This window comes from Dipodomys spectabilis, unplaced genomic scaffold (assembly GCF_019054845.1).
Source record: "Dipodomys spectabilis isolate Male_0828 unplaced genomic scaffold, ASM1905484v1 ptg000124l, whole genome shotgun sequence".
NCBI classification, from domain to species: Eukaryota; Metazoa; Chordata; class Mammalia; order Rodentia; family Heteromyidae; genus Dipodomys; species Dipodomys spectabilis.
In genome coordinates, this window is record NW_024870801.1 from 1080225 (window position 1) to 1098936 (window position 18712).

At 64.3% G+C, this 18712-nt stretch overlaps 1 protein-coding gene across 1 annotated transcript; it reads left to right on the forward strand.

Moving 5' to 3' along the window:
* Window positions 1–5198: 5198 nt before the first annotated feature.
* Window positions 5199–18622, forward strand: LOC122115680 (aquaporin-12-like). Its single transcript, XM_042689084.1, has 8 exons — window positions 5199–5802; window positions 7360–7476; window positions 10070–10238; window positions 10907–11132; window positions 14835–14956; window positions 17085–17148; window positions 17965–18153; window positions 18584–18622. Exons 1-8 carry the CDS (start codon window positions 5199–5201, stop codon window positions 18620–18622), a joined length of 1530 nt encoding a protein of 509 aa, XP_042545018.1.
* Window positions 18623–18712: the final 90 nt, after the last annotated feature.

The following is an 18712-nucleotide window of genomic DNA, read 5'->3' on the forward strand; positions in this document are numbered from 1 at the left end:
GCGTGTGTGTGGCCTGTGAGTAATGGTGCAGGGGTGTCCCCATTTGCACAGCAGTGCATCTCCACAGCGTCACCCTTCCGCCTTCTCACCCACCCCTCCCCCTGCTTAATTGTGTAGCATGCCTCCATGAGTTGACTGCACCCCCTTTCCTTCAAGTGTTGATGAGCATTTGAGGTTAGAGCCCTTTGGGCTGGCACGGGGGTTGGTATGAGGTGTCTAGGCTGTAGCTGGGGTGACCTGGGTGGGTGCTTTTCCGCGGCGATCCCTCCGCCAGGCCCTCTGCTTTGGTTAGGTTTGAGAGACAGTCTCACTTCGTGCCTGGGCTGTGAGCCTCCTTGTCACGGACAACAGGCCGGTACTGTCACATCCAGCCACTGAATTGATGGAAACCTCAAAAAATTCAGACTGGCCTCAGATCTCAACACCCCAACCCCACTTTCCAAGTGGCTAAGATTTCAGGCTTGAGCCCCCCGCCTACGTTTTACCATCCTGGTGTTACATACACTGTCTATTTGGAGGAAGGGCCACCCACAAGGGGCTTTGAAAGGACTTGACCCTTTTAAAGACAACTCCACAGGCGTGGCACTCAAACTCCCCTGGAAACCGTTGAAAGCCGTCTCCTGCAAGTCTTTGTCACCGTGGGTGTGGGCTTCCTTGTGGCTCGCCTGTGAAGCTGTGGACACCCTCCTTTTCCAGGACCTCCTGGCTGTGAGGCACCATTTGGGTTTTGACAATCCCCTCCCCACTCTGTTCTTGGGTAACATTTTTGAAGAAATTATGATTGGCCACTGTGTGATTTGGCTTTGGTTGTCTCTTGGTGCCAGGCTGAGATTTCTCCCCACGGTCTGTTGCGATCCCAACACCCCATGGTTTTGGGGGGGACGGGATTGAGGGTGGGAGCAGGGTGGGGACGGAGGGAGGGACGCCGGGGAGAGGTAGCGACACACGGACATGGTCTGTGTTCATTAGATCTTTTGACCAAATTTAAGCAATTAAGAGGTTTAGCAGGAGCGATTCTTAGGGAGAACTTACACAGAGTCCATTTTTAAGTTTAATAATTTGTCAGCCTTTTAAGTACTGTCCCAGCATCTCAAAATGCTACTCTGGTTATTCATCAGAAGTTGTGATTCCCAAATGTTACAAAACTTTCAGAGCAAATATTTAAGAAAAACTGTTTAACAAATACATGCTTGTTAGAGTCATTTTTATGAGCTTGATTGTAAATGTTTTAGAGAAGGATTAAAATTGTAGATGACAGAAGACTTGGCACAGCCATGATTAGGATTTTGGAAAAAGTTCAGCAATTGGAAAAACAGTCGAATTTTCATTTAGTACAGCATCAGGGATAATAATTAGTACTGATATCGTTACGTTGATATCAATAAACTCTCCTTATTAGTCCTAAATAATACACTTAGTTCTTTTTGGTTGTGGTTTTTATCCCTAAGTTCTTTTGTTCAAGACGAGTTCTCTCCCACGTTGAGCCATAGCACCACTTCCGGTTTTCTGGTGGTTCTTTTGAAATAAGAGTTTCATGGACTTTCCTGCCCAGCTGGCTTTGAACCCTGCCCCTCAGGTCTCCAGCCTCCTGAGTAGCTAGGATTATAGGTGTGAGCCACCGGCACCCGCTCCTCCAGGTGAGCTGGGAGCAGCCAGGTTTGGAGAAATAAAAACCAAAGTCCCTGCAGGGCGGGCGAGGTGTGGCGGGGATTAAAGGGCCTCGGCCCACTGGAGAGGGCCGCAGGTCTCCACGGCAGCTTCCTGCCCACTGGACAGGGCTGCGGGTCTCCACGGCAGCTTCCTGCCCACTGGACAGGGCTGCGGGTCTCCACGGCAGCTTCCTGCCCACTGGACAGGGCCGCGTGGTCTCCACAGCAGCTTCCTGCCCACTGGACAGGGCCGCGTGGTCTCCACGTCCCATTCAGGCATCGTGACGTCAGCCTCACAGCAGGGAACAGCCTCGGCATCTCCGAGGACGCCGCGGATGCCCGGGCTCAGAGCGGCCCGGCAGCGCCTCCCGCCGCCTTTCGGTCAGCAACTTCTCCCGGCTGCCGGGGTGGGTGGACCTGTGGTACCCATGGGAAGCGGAGGAAGTGGAGAAAGGGTGTGGAGAGGGGGGCGCAGGGAGGGCGGTGGGCAACATCCCCCGTCCTCGGTCGAATGGCCCCGATGGTGTCTGCATCTCGGCAGAGCCACTGGCTCCTGGGCCCACCCTCTGGGGGCAGGAAAAACAGGGTGAGTGGCCGTCACCTTGGTCTCTGCGCGGCCACTGCAGCACCCTGCACCCTTGCTGGGCCCCGAGCGGCGTCTCTGGGGGCGCGGTCCCGGGACCCCAAACCCAGCTTCTTCCCTGGAATGTCCTAGTCGGCCCTCTCCCTGGCCTGCCCCTCCTTCCCAGAATCCTCTGCTGTTTTCCGCCTGCTCCCTAGCACGGACGCAGCTCGGCCCTCGCTCCTCCTTGAGCGCCCGCTCCTCCTCCCGCCACGCCGCCATCGCTGTGCTGTCTCATGACCGCACCCCGGGCCGTGTCCTCCACGCAGAGTCCACGCCGTGGCGCTGTGCTGTCTGATGACTGTGGGCCGTGTCCTCCACACAGTGTCCACGCCGTGGCGCTGTGCTGTCTGATGACTGTGGGCCGTGTCCTCCACGCAGAGTCCACGCCGTGGCGCTGTGCTGTCTGATGACTGTGGGCCGTGTCCTCCACGCAGAGTCCACGCCGTGGCGCTGTGCTGTCTGATGACTGTGGGCCGTGTCCTCCACGCAGAGTCCACACCGTGGCGCTGTGCTGTCTGATGACTGTGGGCCGTGTCCTCCACGCAGAGTCCACGCCGTGGCGCTGTGCTGTCTGATGACTGTGGGCCGTGTCCTCCACGCAGAGTCCACGCTGTGGCGCTGTGCTGTCTGATGACTGTGGGCCGTGTCCTCCACGCAGAGTCCACACCGTGGCGCTGTGCTGTCTGATGACTGTGGGCCGTGTCCACCACGCAGTGTCCACGCCGTGGCGCTGTGCTGTTTGATGACTGTGGGCCGTGTCCTCCACACAGTGTCCACGCCGTGGCGCTGTTCTGTCTCATGACCTCACCCCGGGCCGTGTCCTCCACGCAGAGTCCACGCCGTGGCGCTGTGCTGTCTGATGACCGCACCCCGGGCCGTGTCCTCCACGCAGAGTCCACGCCGTGGCACTGTGCTGTCTGATGACTGTGGGCTGTGTCCTCCACACAGAGTCCACACCGTGGCGCTGTGCTGTCTGATGACTGTGGGCCGTGTCCTCCACGCAGAGTCCACGCCGTGGCGCTGTGCTGTCTGATGACTGTGGGCCGTGTCCTCCATGCAGAGTCCACGCCATGGCGCTGTGCTGTCTGATGACCGCACCCCGGGCCGTGTCCTCCACGCAGAGTCCACGCCGTGGCGCTGTGCTGTCTGATGACTGTGGGCCGTGTCCTCCATGCAGAGTCCACGCCGTGGCGCTGTGCTGATGACTGTGGGCCGTGTCCTCCATGCAGAGTCCATGCCATGGCACTGTGTTGTCTGATGACCGCACCCCGGGCCGTGTCCTCCACGCAGAGTCCACGCTGTGGCGCTGTGCTGTCTGATGACTGTGGGCCGTGTCCTCCACGCAGAGTCCACGCCGTGGCGCTGTGCTGTCTGATGACTGTGGGCCGTGTCCTCCACGCAGAGTCCACACCGTGGCGCTGTGCTGTCTGATGACTGTGGGCCGTGTCCTCCACGCGGAGTCCACGCCGTGGCGCTGTGCTGTCTGATGACTGTGGGCCGTGTCCTCCACGCGGAGTCCACGCCGTGGTGCTGTGCTGTCTGATGACTGTGGGCCGTGTCCTCCACACAGTGTCCACGCCGTGGCGCTGTGCTGTCTGATGACTGTGGGCCGTGTCCTCCACGCAGAGTCCACGCCGTGGCGCTGTGCTGATGACTGTGGGCCGTGTCCTCCATGCAGAGTCCACGCCGTGGCGCTGTGCTGTCTGATGACCGCACCCCGGGCCGTGTCCTCCACGCAGAGTCCACGCCGTGGCGCTGTGCTGTCTGATGACTGTGGGCCGTGTCCTCCACGCAGAGTCCACGCCGTGGCACTGTGCTGTCTGATGACTGTGGGCCGTGTCCTCCACGCAGAGTCCACGCCGTGGCGCTGTGCTGTCTGATGACTGTGGGCCGTGTCCTCCATGCAGAGTCTACGCCGTGGCGCTGTGCTGTCTGATGACTGTGGGCCGTGTCCTCCACGCAGAGTCCACACCGTGGCGCTGTGCTGTCTGATGACTGTGGGCTGTGTCCGCCACGCAGTGTCCACGCCTTGGCGCTGTGCTGTTTGATGACTGTGGGCCGTGTCCTCCACACAGTGTCCACGCCGTGGCACTGTGCTGTCTGATGACTGTGGGCCGTGTCCTCCACGCGGTGTCCACGCCGTGGCGCTGTGCTGTCTGATGACTGTGGGCCTTGTCCTCCACGCGGAGTCCACGCCGTGGCGCTGTGCTGATGACTGTGGGCCGTGTCCTCCACGCAGAGTCCACGCTGTGGCGCTGTGCTGTCTGATGACTGTGGGCCGTGTCCTCCACGCGGAGTCCACGCCGTGGCGTGGGGCGACCGGGAGAGCTGTGCAGGAGCTGTCCCCACTGTGTGACACAGTGCTTCCTAGTCCAGCACTGGCCTGCAGGGGCCAAAGGAACTCCCAGCCAGCACTTCCTGTGTCCTTTCTAGAAGCCAGACAGGAAGCTCAGAGCCCACAGTGAGGTGGAGCCCGGGCCTGTGGGCTGGGGACACACTGATGCCCACAAGGAGGTCTTGGGTCCAACAGAGAACAGCAGCTGCCCCTTGGTGGGACCAGTGTGAGGCAGAGAGTGGGCAGGGGAGGGGGGGGAGGGGAGGGAGAGGCTGGGGGAGCCGGCCCAGGCGAGGCCACCAGCCCCGCAGGGGAGGCCAGGCATGAGTCACAAAGCTGGTAGAAGCTGTGACGGTGTGGCTGGGCCCCAGGTCCATAGCCGGCGCCAAGAGAGGGAGCCAGGCCTGGGTGCCTCACCTGGGGGGGGGTATGCTGGGCGGGGCGGGGGGACAGTGGCCGTGCTTCTGGAGACAGCTGTCCGGTGAGGAGTGGGGCAGCCGTGAGGGTGCAGGTGTGGGGTTCCCAGGGGCCAGGTGGAGGCTCCCACACGGCCTCCTGGGATTGCTCGCGGCTCCCGGGGTCTGGACTGATGGCAGGTCTGAACGCGTCCCTCTCCTTCCTCTGCGCTGCCTGCGCCCTGTGTGAGGCGGCCAGGAGGGCCGCCCGGGCCCTGCTCCCGGCGGGCGCCTACGGCCTGGCCCGGGAGGCAGCCGGGGCAGCCCAGCTGGCCGCCTGCTGCCTGGAGCTGCGCGCGCTGGCGGAGCTGGGGCCCTGGGCCGGGGGCTTCGGGCCCGACCTGCTGCTCACACTGCTGTTCCTGCTCTTCCTCGTGCATGGGGCCACCTTCGACGGGGCCTCTGCCAACCCCACCGTGGCCCTGCAGGAGTTCCTCATGGCGGAGACCACCCTGCCCAGCACGCTGCTCAAGCTGGCAGCCCAGGGGCTGGGGATGCAGGCGGCCTGCGCCCTCACCCAGCTCTGCTGGGCCTGGGGGCTGAGCGAGCTGCACCTGCTGCAGAGCCTCCTGTCCGCGCACTGCAGCTCGGCGCTGCGCACGTCCGTGCCCCTGGGCGCGCTGGCCGAGGGCACCTGCGCCTTCCTCTTCCACCTGGCGCTGCTCCGCCTGCGGCACAGGCCGGCCGCCTGCAGCGTGCCCGCCCTGGCCCTGCTGGTCACCCTCCTGGCCCACACAGGTGAGACCCGGACGGGGCCAGCCCAGGGGCTGACACGCTGGACGCGGAGATCTGCATCCTGCAAGGGCTGCACCGAGGCGGCTAGGGGTCCTAGACTCCTAGGCGGTCCAGGGACCGAGTAAGGCCAGAGCCAGAGCTTAGAGCCCCGACCCAGCACGGGGGAGAGTGGGGGGTGCTGGATGAGTGATGAGTGGAGACTCAGGGCAGGGGGGGAGGTGGAGGCCAGGGGTATGGGGGCTGAGTGGGGGGGGGGTGGAGGCCAGGGGTATGGGGGCTGAGTGTGGGGGGGAGGTGGAGGCCAGGGGTATGGGGGCTGAGTGTGGGGGGGAGGTGGAGGCCAGGGGTATGGGGGCTGAGTGTGGGGGGGAGGTGGAGGCCAGGGGTGTGGGGGCTGAGTGGGGGGGGAGGTGGAGGCCAGGGGTGTGGGGGGCTGAGTGGGGGGGTGGGGGAGGTGGAGGCCAGGGGTATGGGGGCTGAGTGGGGGGGTGGGGGAGGTGGAGGCCAGGGGCAAAGGGGGCACTGGGTAGGGGTGGGGAAGGTGGGGGGGCCAGGGGTATGGGGACTGAGTGGGGGGGGAGGCAGAAGCCAGGAGTGGGGTGCCAGGCGGGGGGGGAGGCAGAGGCCAGGGGTAGGGGGGGTACTGGGGGGGGAGGAGCTGGAGACCTGGGCCCCAGCCTGGGCAGGGGTGGGACCCCTCCGCAGAGGTCCAGCTTTATGTCAGCACAGCACCAGGGCCTCTTGGGCGCTGCCTGCTGAAGCAGGTTACCTGTCTCCTGGCCTCCAACTGGCCGGCCCCAGCGCTGGGTCACCTGGCCACCAGCTGTCCCCAGGACCCATGCCCCGCTCCACCCCGCCCAGCAGTGCCGCCAGCCCAGCCCCTCCCTCCTCTCCGCAGCTCGCTGGCTGGGGCTGGCCCCTCCTCTCCACAGCTCGCTGGCTGGGGCTGGCCCCTCCTCTCTGCAGCTCGCTGGCTGGGGCTGGCCGCAGCCTCTGTGAGGTTCCCTCTCCCTGGACTGTCACAGCTGCCGCCTTCTGTGTCTGTCTTGTTTTGTGTGTGCCAGTCCTGGCAGGGCTTGAACTCCAGGAACGCCCGGACATTGTCCCTGAGCTTTTGTGCTCAAGATGAGTACTCTACCCCCTGAGCCCCAGCCTTGTTGATGGCTTGTTGATGGCTTGTCGATGGCTCATTGGAGCTGTGTCTCACTGCCGTTTCCTCCTGGCTGGCTTTGAACCTCAGTCCTCAGACCTCCCAGTAGCCAGGACCCTGGGCGTGAGCCGGCCTCGGCTCCAGCGCTGTCTGTCACCTTTCTCCTCTCTGGGTCTCCTGCTGTCTGTCTCTTCCACCTCTCTCTGTGGCCACCTCCCATGAGGCGGGACCCGAGACAGGAGCCCCTCTTAGGGGAGATGTGGGGAGGGGCGTTGTGCCTCCCCGGGAGGCCCTGACCCTGTGACCTTTGACCTTGGCAGCATGGGGCTGAGTTCCGCTGGGGGATCTGGCTCTGGCCTGGACAGGCCGCAGGCAGGGCCGGCACGAGGGCCGTGTGCTTCTGTCCACAGCCGGGCCCCTCACCTCTGCCTTCTTCAACCCCGCCCTGGCGGCCTCTGTCACCCTCCGCTGCTCGGGGCACACCTTGCTGGAGTTCGCACAGGTGTACTGGCTGGGCCCTCTGACAGGTGAGGCTGCAGCCGGGAGGGGGCCAGGCCACTCCGGGCGGCTGGGGAGGGATGGGGCGGGGGGGGGCAGCCTCGGTCCTCTGGCTGAGGGAGGGTGTGAGGGCGCCCTGCAGAGGTCGGTCGGGGTGGGGGGCTCTGGTGAGCCCACTTGTTTGGGCCCCATGGGAGCGTTGGAGCCTGGTACTGGTAGGAGCTGAGGGGGAGGCGGAGGCGAACCCCCACGGGCCTGAAGCACAGAGGGGGCCGCTCCGCTCCTCCTGGACCAGGCCGAGGACAGCTGGGCCCCGGGAGCTGCTCAGGCCTGAGGCCTGCCCGGTGACCCAGGGGCTTGGATCCAGCATGAGCTCTGTGCTTGTCAGATCGCAGCCTGGGGTCCAGGGGCACCCCGAGTCTCTCTGCCCCTGCTGGGAGCCACTTGAGCCCAGCCTCAGTTCCGGGGTGGGGGGGAGTCGGGGGGGAGGGGAGGCAAGCCTCTGGCCACTGAGTGGGCTGAGCAGGTGTGGGGGGGCTGAGCAAGCATCCTGGGGGGCTGAGCAGGTGTCCTGGGGGGCTGAGCAGGTGTCCTGGGGGGCTGAGCAGGTGTGGGGGGGCTGAGCAGGTGTCCTGGGGGGCTGAGCAGGTGTCCTGGGGGGCTGAGCAGGTGTCCTGGGGGGCTGAGCAGGTGTGGGGGGGGGCTGAGCAGGCATCCTGGGGGGCTGAGCAGGTGTGGGGGGGCTGAGCAGGTGTCCTGGGGGGCTGAGCAGGTGTGGGGGGGCTGAGCAGGTGTCCTGGAGGGCTGAGCAGGTGTCCTGGGGGGCTGAGCAGGTGTCCTGGGGGGCTGAGCAGGTGTGGGGGGGCTGAGCAGGCATCCTGGGGGGCTGAGCAGGTGTGGGGGGGCTGAGCAGGTGTCCTGGGGGGCTGAGCAGGTGTGGGGGGGGCTGAGCAGGCATCCTGGGGGGCTGAGCAGGTGTCCTCGGGGCTGAGCAGGCATCCTGGGGGGCTGAGCAGGTGTGGGGGGGCTGAGCAAGCATCCTGGGGGGCTGAGCAGGTGTCCTGGGAGGCTGAGCAGGTGTCCTGGGGGGCTGAGCAGGTGTGGGGGGGCTGAGCAGGTGTCCTGGGGGGCTGAGCAGGTGTCCTGGGGGTGGGGGGCTGAGCAAGCATCCTGGGGGGCTGAGCAGGTGTCCTGGGGGCTGAGCAGGTGTCCTGGGGGGCTGAGCAGGTGTCCTGGGGGGCTGAGCAGGTGTCCTGGGAGGCTGAGCAGGTGTCCTGGGGGGCTGAGCAGGTGTCCTGGGGGGCTGAGCAGGTGTGGGGGGGGCTGAGCAGGTGTCCTGGGGGGCTGAGCAGGTGTCCTGGGGGTGGGGGGCTGAGCAGGTGTCCTGGGGGGCTGAGCAGGTGTCCTCGGGGCTGAGCAGGCATCCTGGGGGCTGAGCAGGTGTCCTGGGGGTGGAGGGCTGAGCAGGCATCCTGGGGGGCTGAGCAGGTGTCCTGGGGGCTGAGCAGGTGTCCTGGGGGTGGGGGGCTGAGCAGGTGTCCCTGAGGGGCTGAGCAGGTGTCCTGGGGGGCTGAGCAGGTGTCCTGGGGGGCTGAGCAGGTGTCCTGGGGGTGGAGGGCTGAGCAGGCATCCTGGGGGGCTGAGCAGGTGTCCTGGGGGCTGAGCAGGTGTCCTGGGGGGCTGAGCAGGTGTCCTGGGGGTGGGGGGCTGAGCAGGTGTCCCTGGGGGGCTGAGCAGGTGTCCTGGGGGGGCTGAGCAGGTGTCCTGGGGGCTGAGCAGGTGTCCTGGGGGCTGAGCAGGTGTCCCTGGGGGGCTGAGCAGGTGTCCTGGGGGGCTGAGCAGGTGTCCTGGGGGGGCTGAGCAGGTGTCCTGGGGGGCTGAGCAGGTGTCCTGGGGGCTGAGCAGGTGTCCCTGGGGGGCTGAGCAGGTGTCCTCGGGGCTGAGCAGGTGTCCTGGGGGCTGAGCAGGTGTCCTGGGGGGCTGAGCAGGTGTCCTGGGGGGCTGAGCAGGTGTCCTGGGGGGCTGAGCAGGTGTCCTGGGGGGGCTGAGCAGGTGTCCTGGGGGGCTGAGCAGGTGTCCTGGGGGGGCTGAGCAGGTGTGGGGGGGCTGAGCAGGCATCCTGGGGGCTGAGCAGGTGTCCTGGGGGGCTGAGCAGGCATCCTGGGGGCTGAGCAGGTGTCCTGGGGGGCTGAGCAGGCATCCTGGGGGCTGAGCAGGTGTCCTGGGGGCTGAGCAGGTGTCCTGGGGGTGGGGGGCTGAGCAGGCGTCCTGGGGGCTGAGCAGGTGTCCTGGGGGTGGGGGGCTGAGCAGGTGTCCCTGGGGGGCTGAGCAGGTGTCCTGGGGGGAGGGCCGAGGAGGTGTCCTGGGGCCCCCAAGGAGTGCCTTGCCCATCCCAGGCCTGCTCTGCTTCTGAGCCTCTCACTCTGGCTTGGTTCTCTTCACTCAAAGCGGGTGCTCTACCCTTTGAGTCATAGCTCCACTGATGGCCTTTGGCTGGTTAATTTGAGATCAGGGTTTCACAGTTTTCTGTCCGGGCTGGCTTCACACCACGACCCTCAGGTGTCAGCCTCGGGCGGCGAGGATTCCAGGGGAAAGGGCCGCCTGGCTTCTGGTCTCTTGCAGGGATGGTGCTGGCGGTCCTGCTGCACGAGGGCCGGCTTCCCCGCCTCTCCCAGAGGAACCTGCTCTACCGGCAGAGGCACAAGTACCGCAGCCCCAGGGGGAAGCTGGCCTCCGGCGCCTCCGACACCCAGACACCCGCAAAGGGACGCTGCAGCCAGGAGCCCAGGCTGTGCGGGACGGCGGCGCTCAGGGCGGCCTGGACCTCGCCTAGCTAGGAGGACCTTGGAAGCTGTTGCCAATAAACTGTTGCGGAGAGACCTCCCATCTCAGCCCGTCACTGGCTTCCAGGATGAGGCACAAGTTCCAGCCCCAAGCAGCCTCCCCTGCCGCGGCGGGCCTGCAGCATCCTGCGGGGCCTTGCTGAGGGGGGCAGGAAGCCGCTCAGGGGAGAGGAGGGCGGGGCCCCCAGGGCCCAGAGCGGCTGGCAAACATGGCTGGGGTCCCCCAGCGGCACCTGGACGGCCGTCCTGGAGCCCAGGCGTCCAGCCAGCCGAGGCCTCTGGCACCCAGGCTGAGCCCGGGCGGAAAGGCAGCCCGCGGGGGGCACACAGGCTCCGCCAGGGTGCCACTGGAAGCCGGAGCAGTCTCAGAACCCCATTCTGGAAAGCACGAAGCACACCCACAGATTTCAAAACAAACATCGCATCTAACACTCAGTGATTGCTGTTGGTGAAGACCCCTCGCTTTTCACGACGCACACGCACTTATCTATCATTTACTTTGCGGGGACGACGCTGGTTTGAGCTCAGAGCTCCCCCTCCCCCCCGTTAGGCTGGTGCTCTATCACCTGAGCCAGGCCTCCAGCACTGCTTTCTGCCGGTTTTTTTCTTGTTCCAGGCACGGGACTGAGCCTTCTCCCTATTTTAAGGCCCCTGCGGTTGCTGGACTCACAGCACACCGAGTCCTCCAGCTCCCCACGGAGCTCCCGCACCTCGAGCTTTCTGCCGAGGGGCAGCCCGGCTCCGCAGTCCTCTCAACCTCAGCCTCCCGGAGGAAGGATGACAGGCATGGCCACCGGCCACGGGCACCCGAGTCTCACAAGATGTCAGATGAACTCTTTTTGGTAGCACTGAGGTGCTGGGCTCCGTCTTTTGGTAGCACTGAGGTGCTGGGCTCAGGACCTCACACTCGCTAGGCACGCACTTGCCACTTGAGCCACTCTGACAGGCTGCTTCGTGCGGGTTATTGTTAAGACGCTGCTGGCCATTGCTGCTTTATGTCCAGGCTGACCTGGACTGGGACCCTGTCTGTGCCTTCACATGTCACTAGAATGCCTGGCACGTGTGACCGCGTCATGGGTTGAACTGGAGTCTTGCAGTCTCCTCTACCCAAGGCTGTCCTCACCACACTGTCTGCCTCCTAGGCAGCTAGAATTACAGGCCTGAGTCATTCCCACGCCTGGCCTAGATGAACAATACTGATGTGGAAGATGATTTTAAAATTAATTTCTCCTGTTGCTTGATGGTCCAGAATTCCCAGCATGCTAATTCATATAACCACCAGGAATTCACTTGTAAGGGGCTGGGAAGGTGGCTCAGTGCTTGCCTTGCATGAGGCCCTGGGTTCCATTGCTCAGCACCACATAAGCAGAAAAAGCCAGGAGTGGTGCTGTGGCTCACGGGGTAGAACGCTCGCCTTGAGCTGAAGAGCTGAGCCAGGCACCGAAGTCTCATGCCTGTCATCCTAGCTACTCAGGAGGCTGAGATCTGAGGATCGTGGATCAAAGCCAGCCTGGGCAGGAAAGTCCAGGAGACTCTTATCTCCAATAAACCACCAGAAAACTGGAAGTGGTGCTGTGGCTCAACCCCGCTGGTTGGAGAAGGCCTGCACCTCCCCTGGCCAAGACCCAGAGCGCCTGGCAGCCCCTGGGGGCCAGGCCGCACAGGGGTCCCGGAGCTGGTGAGGTAGAGGTGCCTCGCAGACAAGACCCAGAGGTGGCCGGGTGGCCGCTGCTGTGGGTGTCCCAGGCAGGCTGGGCTCAGCGCGCAGCCAGGATGGTGCCAGCAGGCGCCCCGCAGGAGGTTGGGGGGGGCTCTGGCCACACCCTGGGGCGTGGCGCACCCGCAGGCACCAGGCAGCTCCCAGACAGCAGCCACATGCTGGTTGGTGCCAATGATAGACTCACCACCCAGGCCCAAGGCAGCCCAGGCCACGCCCACGTCACACCCACGCCAGCCCAGGCCACGCCCAAGCCCATGCTACACCCATGCCATGCCCACACCACGCCCATGCCAGCCCAGGCCACGCCCACACCCCACCCCACCACACCAGCCCACTCCATGCCATGACATGCCAAAACCACACCCACGTCAGCCCATGCCAAACCCACACAGCCCACGCCATGCACACACCACACCCAGGCCAGCCCACGCCACACCATGCCCACGTCATGCCCATGCCACGCCCATGCCAGCCCAGACCATGCCCCACCCAAACCATGCTCACACCAGCCCAGACCATGCCCACGCCACACCAGCACCAGGTGCTCCACTCCAGGGTCAGCACACGGCACAACCACACCTCCACCGCTGAGGCCAGGTGTCCATCAGCACTGCACCGCGGTGTGTGCTGACCAGGTGTGAGCACACTCATCGCACGGCCAGCACCGGGTCCCAGGGGTGTGTGCTGACCAGGTGTGAGCACACTCATCGCACGGCCAGCACCGTGTCCCAGGGGTGTGTGCTGACTCAGGTGTGAGCACACTCATCGCACGGCCAGCACCTTGTCCCAGGGGTGTGTGCTGACGCAGGTGTGAACACACATCACACGGCCAGCACCGTGTCCCAGGGATGTGTGCTGATGCAGGTCTGAACACACTCATCACACGGCCAGCACCGTGTCCCAGGGGTGTGTGCTGACCAGGTGTGAACACACTCATCGCACGGCCAGCACCGGGCCCCAGGGGTGTGTGCTGACCAGGTGTGAACACACTCAATGCACGGCCCGCACCGGGTCCCAGGGGTGTGTGCTGACCAGGTGTGAACACACTCATCACACGGCCCGCACCGGGCCCCAGGGGTGTGTGCTGACCAGGTGTGAGCACACTCATCGCACGGCCAGCACCGTGTCCCAGGGGTGTGTGCTGACCAGGTGTGAACACACTCATCACACGGCCAGCACCGTGTCCCAGGGGTGTGTGCTGACCAGGTGTGAGCACACTCAATGCACGGCCCGCACCGGGTCCCAGGTGTGTGTGCTGACCAGGTGTGAGCACACTCATCGCACGGCCAGCACTGTGTCCCAGGGGGGTGTGCTGACCAGGTGTGAGCACACTCGTCGCACGGCCAGCACCGGGTCCCAGGGGTGTGTGCTGACCAGGTGTGAGCACACTCATCGCACGGCCCGCACCGTGTCCCAGGGGTGTGTGCTGACCAGGTGTGAACACACTCATCACACGGCCCGCACCGGGCCCCAGGGGTGTGTGCTGACCAGGTGTGAACACACTCATCGCACGGCCAGCACCGGGCCCCAGGGGTGTGTGCTGACCAGGTGTGAACACACTCAATGCACGGCCCCCACCGGGTCCCAGGGGTGTGTGCTGACCAGGTGTGAACACACTCATCACACGGCCCGCACCGGGCCCCAGGGGTGTGTGCTGACCAGGTGTGAGCACACTCATCGCACGGCCAGCACCGTGTCCCAGGGGTGTGTGCTGACCAGGTGTGAACACACTCATCACACGGCCCGCACCGGGCCCCAGGGGTGTGTGCTGACCAGGTGTGAGCACACTCATCGCACGGCCAGCACCGTGTCCCAGGGGTGTGTGCTGACCAGGTGTGAACACACTCATCACACGGCCCGCACCGGGCCCCAGGGGTGTGTGCTGACCAGGTGTGAGCACACTCATCGCACGGCCCGCACACACAGCACAGGACACGCAGGGTAGACAGCTGTTTCGCTGGCTGCTGTGTTCTCTGGGGTGGGAATGGGATTTGAACCCAGCGCTGCGCGCTGGTCTCTGTGCTCCCGGTCCCCATTTCCCTCGCTCACATCTACTTCTACGAAGCACAACTTCCGCATGGGGCGCCAGACAGCATTGCCAGGGCAGCTCCAGCTCAGTGCTCTTGGCACCCAGACGCCGTCTGGGCGGCGGACCCACACCGGCGGGCTTGCCCAGTGCTCCGCAGTGTCCACACAGCGGCAAACACTCGCCTCTCACGTCCCGGAATGCGCCGGGCTTCCAGCCCCACGCAGAGATGGAGGAGCGCATTATGGAATTAGCTTCAAAGTCAGAGGAAAACATGGCCAGACCCCAGCCATGATACAGAAAGGAGACCAAGTGAGCACGTAAAAGATTCAGCCACCCTAAGCAGCACCCAAGGCTTGAAATTTAATGGGTGTCATTTATTCCCGAAGGACCTGGGGAGGTGAGGGAGGCTGAGCTGGCCCAGGGGTGGTGATCTCCCAGAAGTTGTGCATGCACACGTGCATGCACACACACACACACACACACACACACACACACACACGATTCCAGCGGGGAATGTGTCCCATGGGGGAGCCACACACCCAGACTCATAGGAAAGCAAGCTCGCGACACTGATTTCTGACACTGAAAGATTATGGTTCATCCACAGGGTGACATAATGGGGAGTCTTGAAAATGCCACAGGGTTTGTCTGTTGACAAGCCAAGTGCCTCCTGTATTTTTGAACGGGAAGCTGAAGCTGTGGACGTGCAGTGCTGTGCGCCGTGCTCAGCACACGCACTCGCTTCTGTAAGCGAGCTGTTGCTCTCACACTGTCCCCACCTCCATGTCCCCCCAGGCCTGGCCTGGAGGAGCAGGAAAGGACGATGCTCTGCGGGAGCAGGAGGGGGAGTGGAAGGCGGAGCGGCAGGGCTCTGGAAGGTGGCCCGGGAGCCCACGTCGGCTCCGCGAGGCCCCCAGGTCTGCACTGGCAGGGCGGCCAGCCAAGGGTGGACTGTGCACACCAGCGCCTTTGGGGAACTGTGAAGCCCGAAAACAAGAAAACGCACGGCTCTTTTTACTCGTGGCATGTCCTAACTCTCCACAGTGCATTGTAATTCATTCTTTTTAAAACAAAGAGAAATCAGCAGAGGCACCAGTGGGAGCCTGACAGTCACACAGCTTGGGACCAGGCCGGGGGGGGGGGGGGGGGGGGGGGGAGGGGGGGAGCGGAGTAGGGAGGAGGGGAGGGAGGGCTCACAGCTTCACAGCTCCAGGCTTGGCTGGGCCTGGACCAGCACCAGGTGGACAAGACTCCTGGATTTCTTTTAAAAAGTAAATGAAGGGGAGGGGCTGGGAAGGTGGCTCAGTGGTAGAGCGCTTGCCTTGCATGCCTGAGGCCCTGGGTTCAATTCCTCAGCACCACATAAGCAGAAAAAAGCCGGAAGTGGTGCTGTGGCTCAAGTGGTAGAGCACTAGCCTTGAGCTGAAGAGCTGAGGGACAGCGCCCAGGCCCAGAGTTCAAGACCCACGACCGGACCCTCCCCCCAAAAAAAAGTAAATGAAGGAAGAAGGATGAGAGGTGACATGCTGAACCGAAAACCCTTGTGTAATTAAAGATAATTAAAAATTAGCAAGGGAGGGAAGGAGGAAGGGAGGGAGGGAGGAAGGGAGGAAGGAAGGAAGGAAGGGGGAACTGAGCGTGGTGGCAGATACTGTAATCCCTGCACTCAGAAGACAGAGCAGGAGGCTCTCAAGAGGCTAGCCTGGCTACACAGGAAGACAGCATCTCAGCAAACCAACACACACACACACACACACACACACACACACACACACACACACACACACACACACACACACACTCCTGTCGCGGCCTCTGTTCTGGCTCCGGGGCCTCATGGAAGGCAAACATCTCCACCAGGCTCTAGAGGGCTGGGGTGTTGCGGGGCTGTGGCTGGAGCCTGGGGTGTGGCCCCCACCCAGCCCTGCAGAGCCCCGCTGTCCTCGGCCCGTGGCGTGCCCTCCCTCCCGGCAGTCCTCCCTCCCCCGGCTGGGCGGTGCTCCAGGGCCAGGGCTGCTCCACGTCCCAGTGTACCTTCAGAGCAGTGCAGCGGCTCAGCACACACTGACTTCCTTCCTAACTCAGGGAGAGGCCACGTCACACCCGCCAGGGCCCCGGGGCAGCAAGCGCTGGGACCTCTAGGTCATGTGCTGGCCAGCCTGGGCAGCGCCACTCATGTTCAGGCTGATCCTCGCAGTGACCAGTAGCTGCGTCTCTGGGGCAGTGGGCGGGGACACCTGATCTCTTCAGCCGGGCTTCCTGTCCCTGCCGCACTCTGCCCTGGCCCAGAACCTGGCCTGTGCTCAGTGGGCAGTAGCACGGATCCCGACTCCACGGCTCTTCTGCTGTGGAGGCAAAAGCGGCTGCAGTTCCACCCGCAGCCAGAGGGTGGCACCACGTCGCCCCATCCCTCAAGTCTGCAGCCCCCTCCCCTCCCAGGTGTCCCCTGGAAGCTACAGTTGTCAGGGGAGGTCAGTGGTCATCTGACGTCCATACATCAAGTCTGTGGGCCCAGGGCCCTGCCAGCACCCGTTCCCCAGGCCCAGACTGCCTCCTGTCCACAGACCATAGTGGCCAGGGTCCAGTGCTGCTCCTCCCAGCTGGGCCTCTGCCAAGGCCAGGGCCCTGTAAGCAAGGATCACACACCAGAAACTGGACGTCCTGAGGCCGAGATCTCCTGCCCAGCGGCTGTCCAGGGGCGATGCAGCAGCCTGGCCCACGAGATCTCCTGTCCGGGGGCTGTCGGGGCGATGCAGCAGCCTGGCCCACGCAAGCTCAGACCGGCATGCCCCATGGGGTGAGGGAAGCGAGGGCTCTGGCTACCACTACCCCCCCCCCCCGTGACCTCTCCCCCTCAGCGATGTCCCCTCCCCATCCTCTGCCCTGGGGTCATGCTGTCTGGCCAGGGAAGGCAGGAACAAAGCCTCAGCCGGGATCCACGGTTTGTACTGCGCAAGAGCCACGTTTATTTCTTAATTGGACACAGCCTTAAGTGCACACAAACAGTACAGGGGCCTATAGCTAACACTCGGTGTGACACAGCAGGGACCTGGAGTCGGAACATCGGGGTGGTGATGACGTGGGGCCCGGGGTGTGCTTTAGCACTCACGTATGTACAAGCCAGGGCACGGACGCGTACAGCAGGCACAGGCACGGGACACACGCACGCCAGCCGCGACCTCTGTCCATCCTGAGGGAGGCTGTCCTCCGTCCTGGGGGGCTGTCCTCCGTCCTGGGGGGCTGTCCTCCGTCCTGGGGGGCTGTCTTCCGTCCTGGGGGGCTGTGCGGCTCCAGACTCAGGGATCAAGGCTGTTTCTCAAGTCCCCAGGCTGGGTGGAGCTGGCAGAGGGCACCGCACCCTGCTCCCCGCCTGTAGCATCAGCCATGGTGTGTGTGGGGGCTGAGCTGCCCGGGGGTCTCCAGGGACCTCGATCGATGGGGAAAGCCCCTTTCCACAGCCATCCGGGGGTCGGGGCCGGCGTGCGTCCATTCGGTCAGTGAGCACAAACATGGGCAGTCGCTCAGACTGGAGACCTCTGGCTTCCCGGCGGCACCGCAGGGCACAGTCCTGCCCGCCCCACCCAGGGCCCGGACACAGCTCACCCTCTGAGGTGGACAGGGGTGGACAGAGCCTGGCCAGGGTCAAGCAAGAAGACAAAACTGCCTAGGGTAGAGAGCCTTCCGGAAACGCCTTACCCTCTGTGGCTAATGGGAAGGGGCAGCCAGAGCTGGATTGTTTTCCTTCTTCACGGCAGGGTGTGAGCACCTCCCCTCCCCCGGCCGGCCCCCCACCCCGGGCTCCCTCCACGTCAGAGATGAGAGGCAGATCCCAGGAGGCTGGAGGAGTTGTCCTAGCGAATGTAACACACACACGGGTAAGTGGCGGCAGGGGGGGCAGACACCCAACTTCCCGGGCTGTGGGCAGATCTCGCACACCAGCGACTTCCCGGGCTGTGGGCAGATCTCGCACACCAGCGACTCCACATTTCTGGGCACCAATCGGGGCCTCCCCACCTCCATTCCCAGCCAGCGATTCCAAAGACAGAAGCAGGCGGTGCGGACGCATCTGGGGCCTGGTGGGCGGCTGGCGCCTCTCCGGCGCGGTGCTCTGCAGGTGGGCTGGCCTGAGGCACTGCACGCCAGGCCCAGGTCCTTCCAGGGCCGGGCCCAGGCTGACCGACCTGGGCAGGCTGGCCCCATCTCTGCCCGCTGGGCACAGTGTGGCCCTCAATGCCCTTGGAAACCAGCTCAGCTCACAGCAGCCGAGGTCTTTCCAGGGCCCTGGCCCAGGCTGGCCGACCTGGGTGGCCCGATCTCTGCATGCCAGGCCCAGGTCCTTCCAGGGCCCGGCCCAGGCTGGCCGACCTGGGCAGTCCGATCTCTGCACGCTGGGCACAGCGTGGCCCTCAATGCCCTTGGAAGCCAGCTCAGCTCACAGCAGCCGTGTCTGCCCTTCCCTCTCGGTGGCCAGGCAGCCAGCAAGAGCCCCGTAGGCACACGGTCTCCTGTCCCCTCCACACCTCACCCCTCCTCCCACACCCCAGGGAGGGGCCCGCACAGGCGGCCTGGCTTCTGGACAGTAGGGCTTCAGCTCCCGGGAGTGGGCTTCCTGCTCTGGGGTTTGGAAGCAAAACCGACGCCCCGTGTGGTGCATCGGCGGGTGTTGGAGGCCT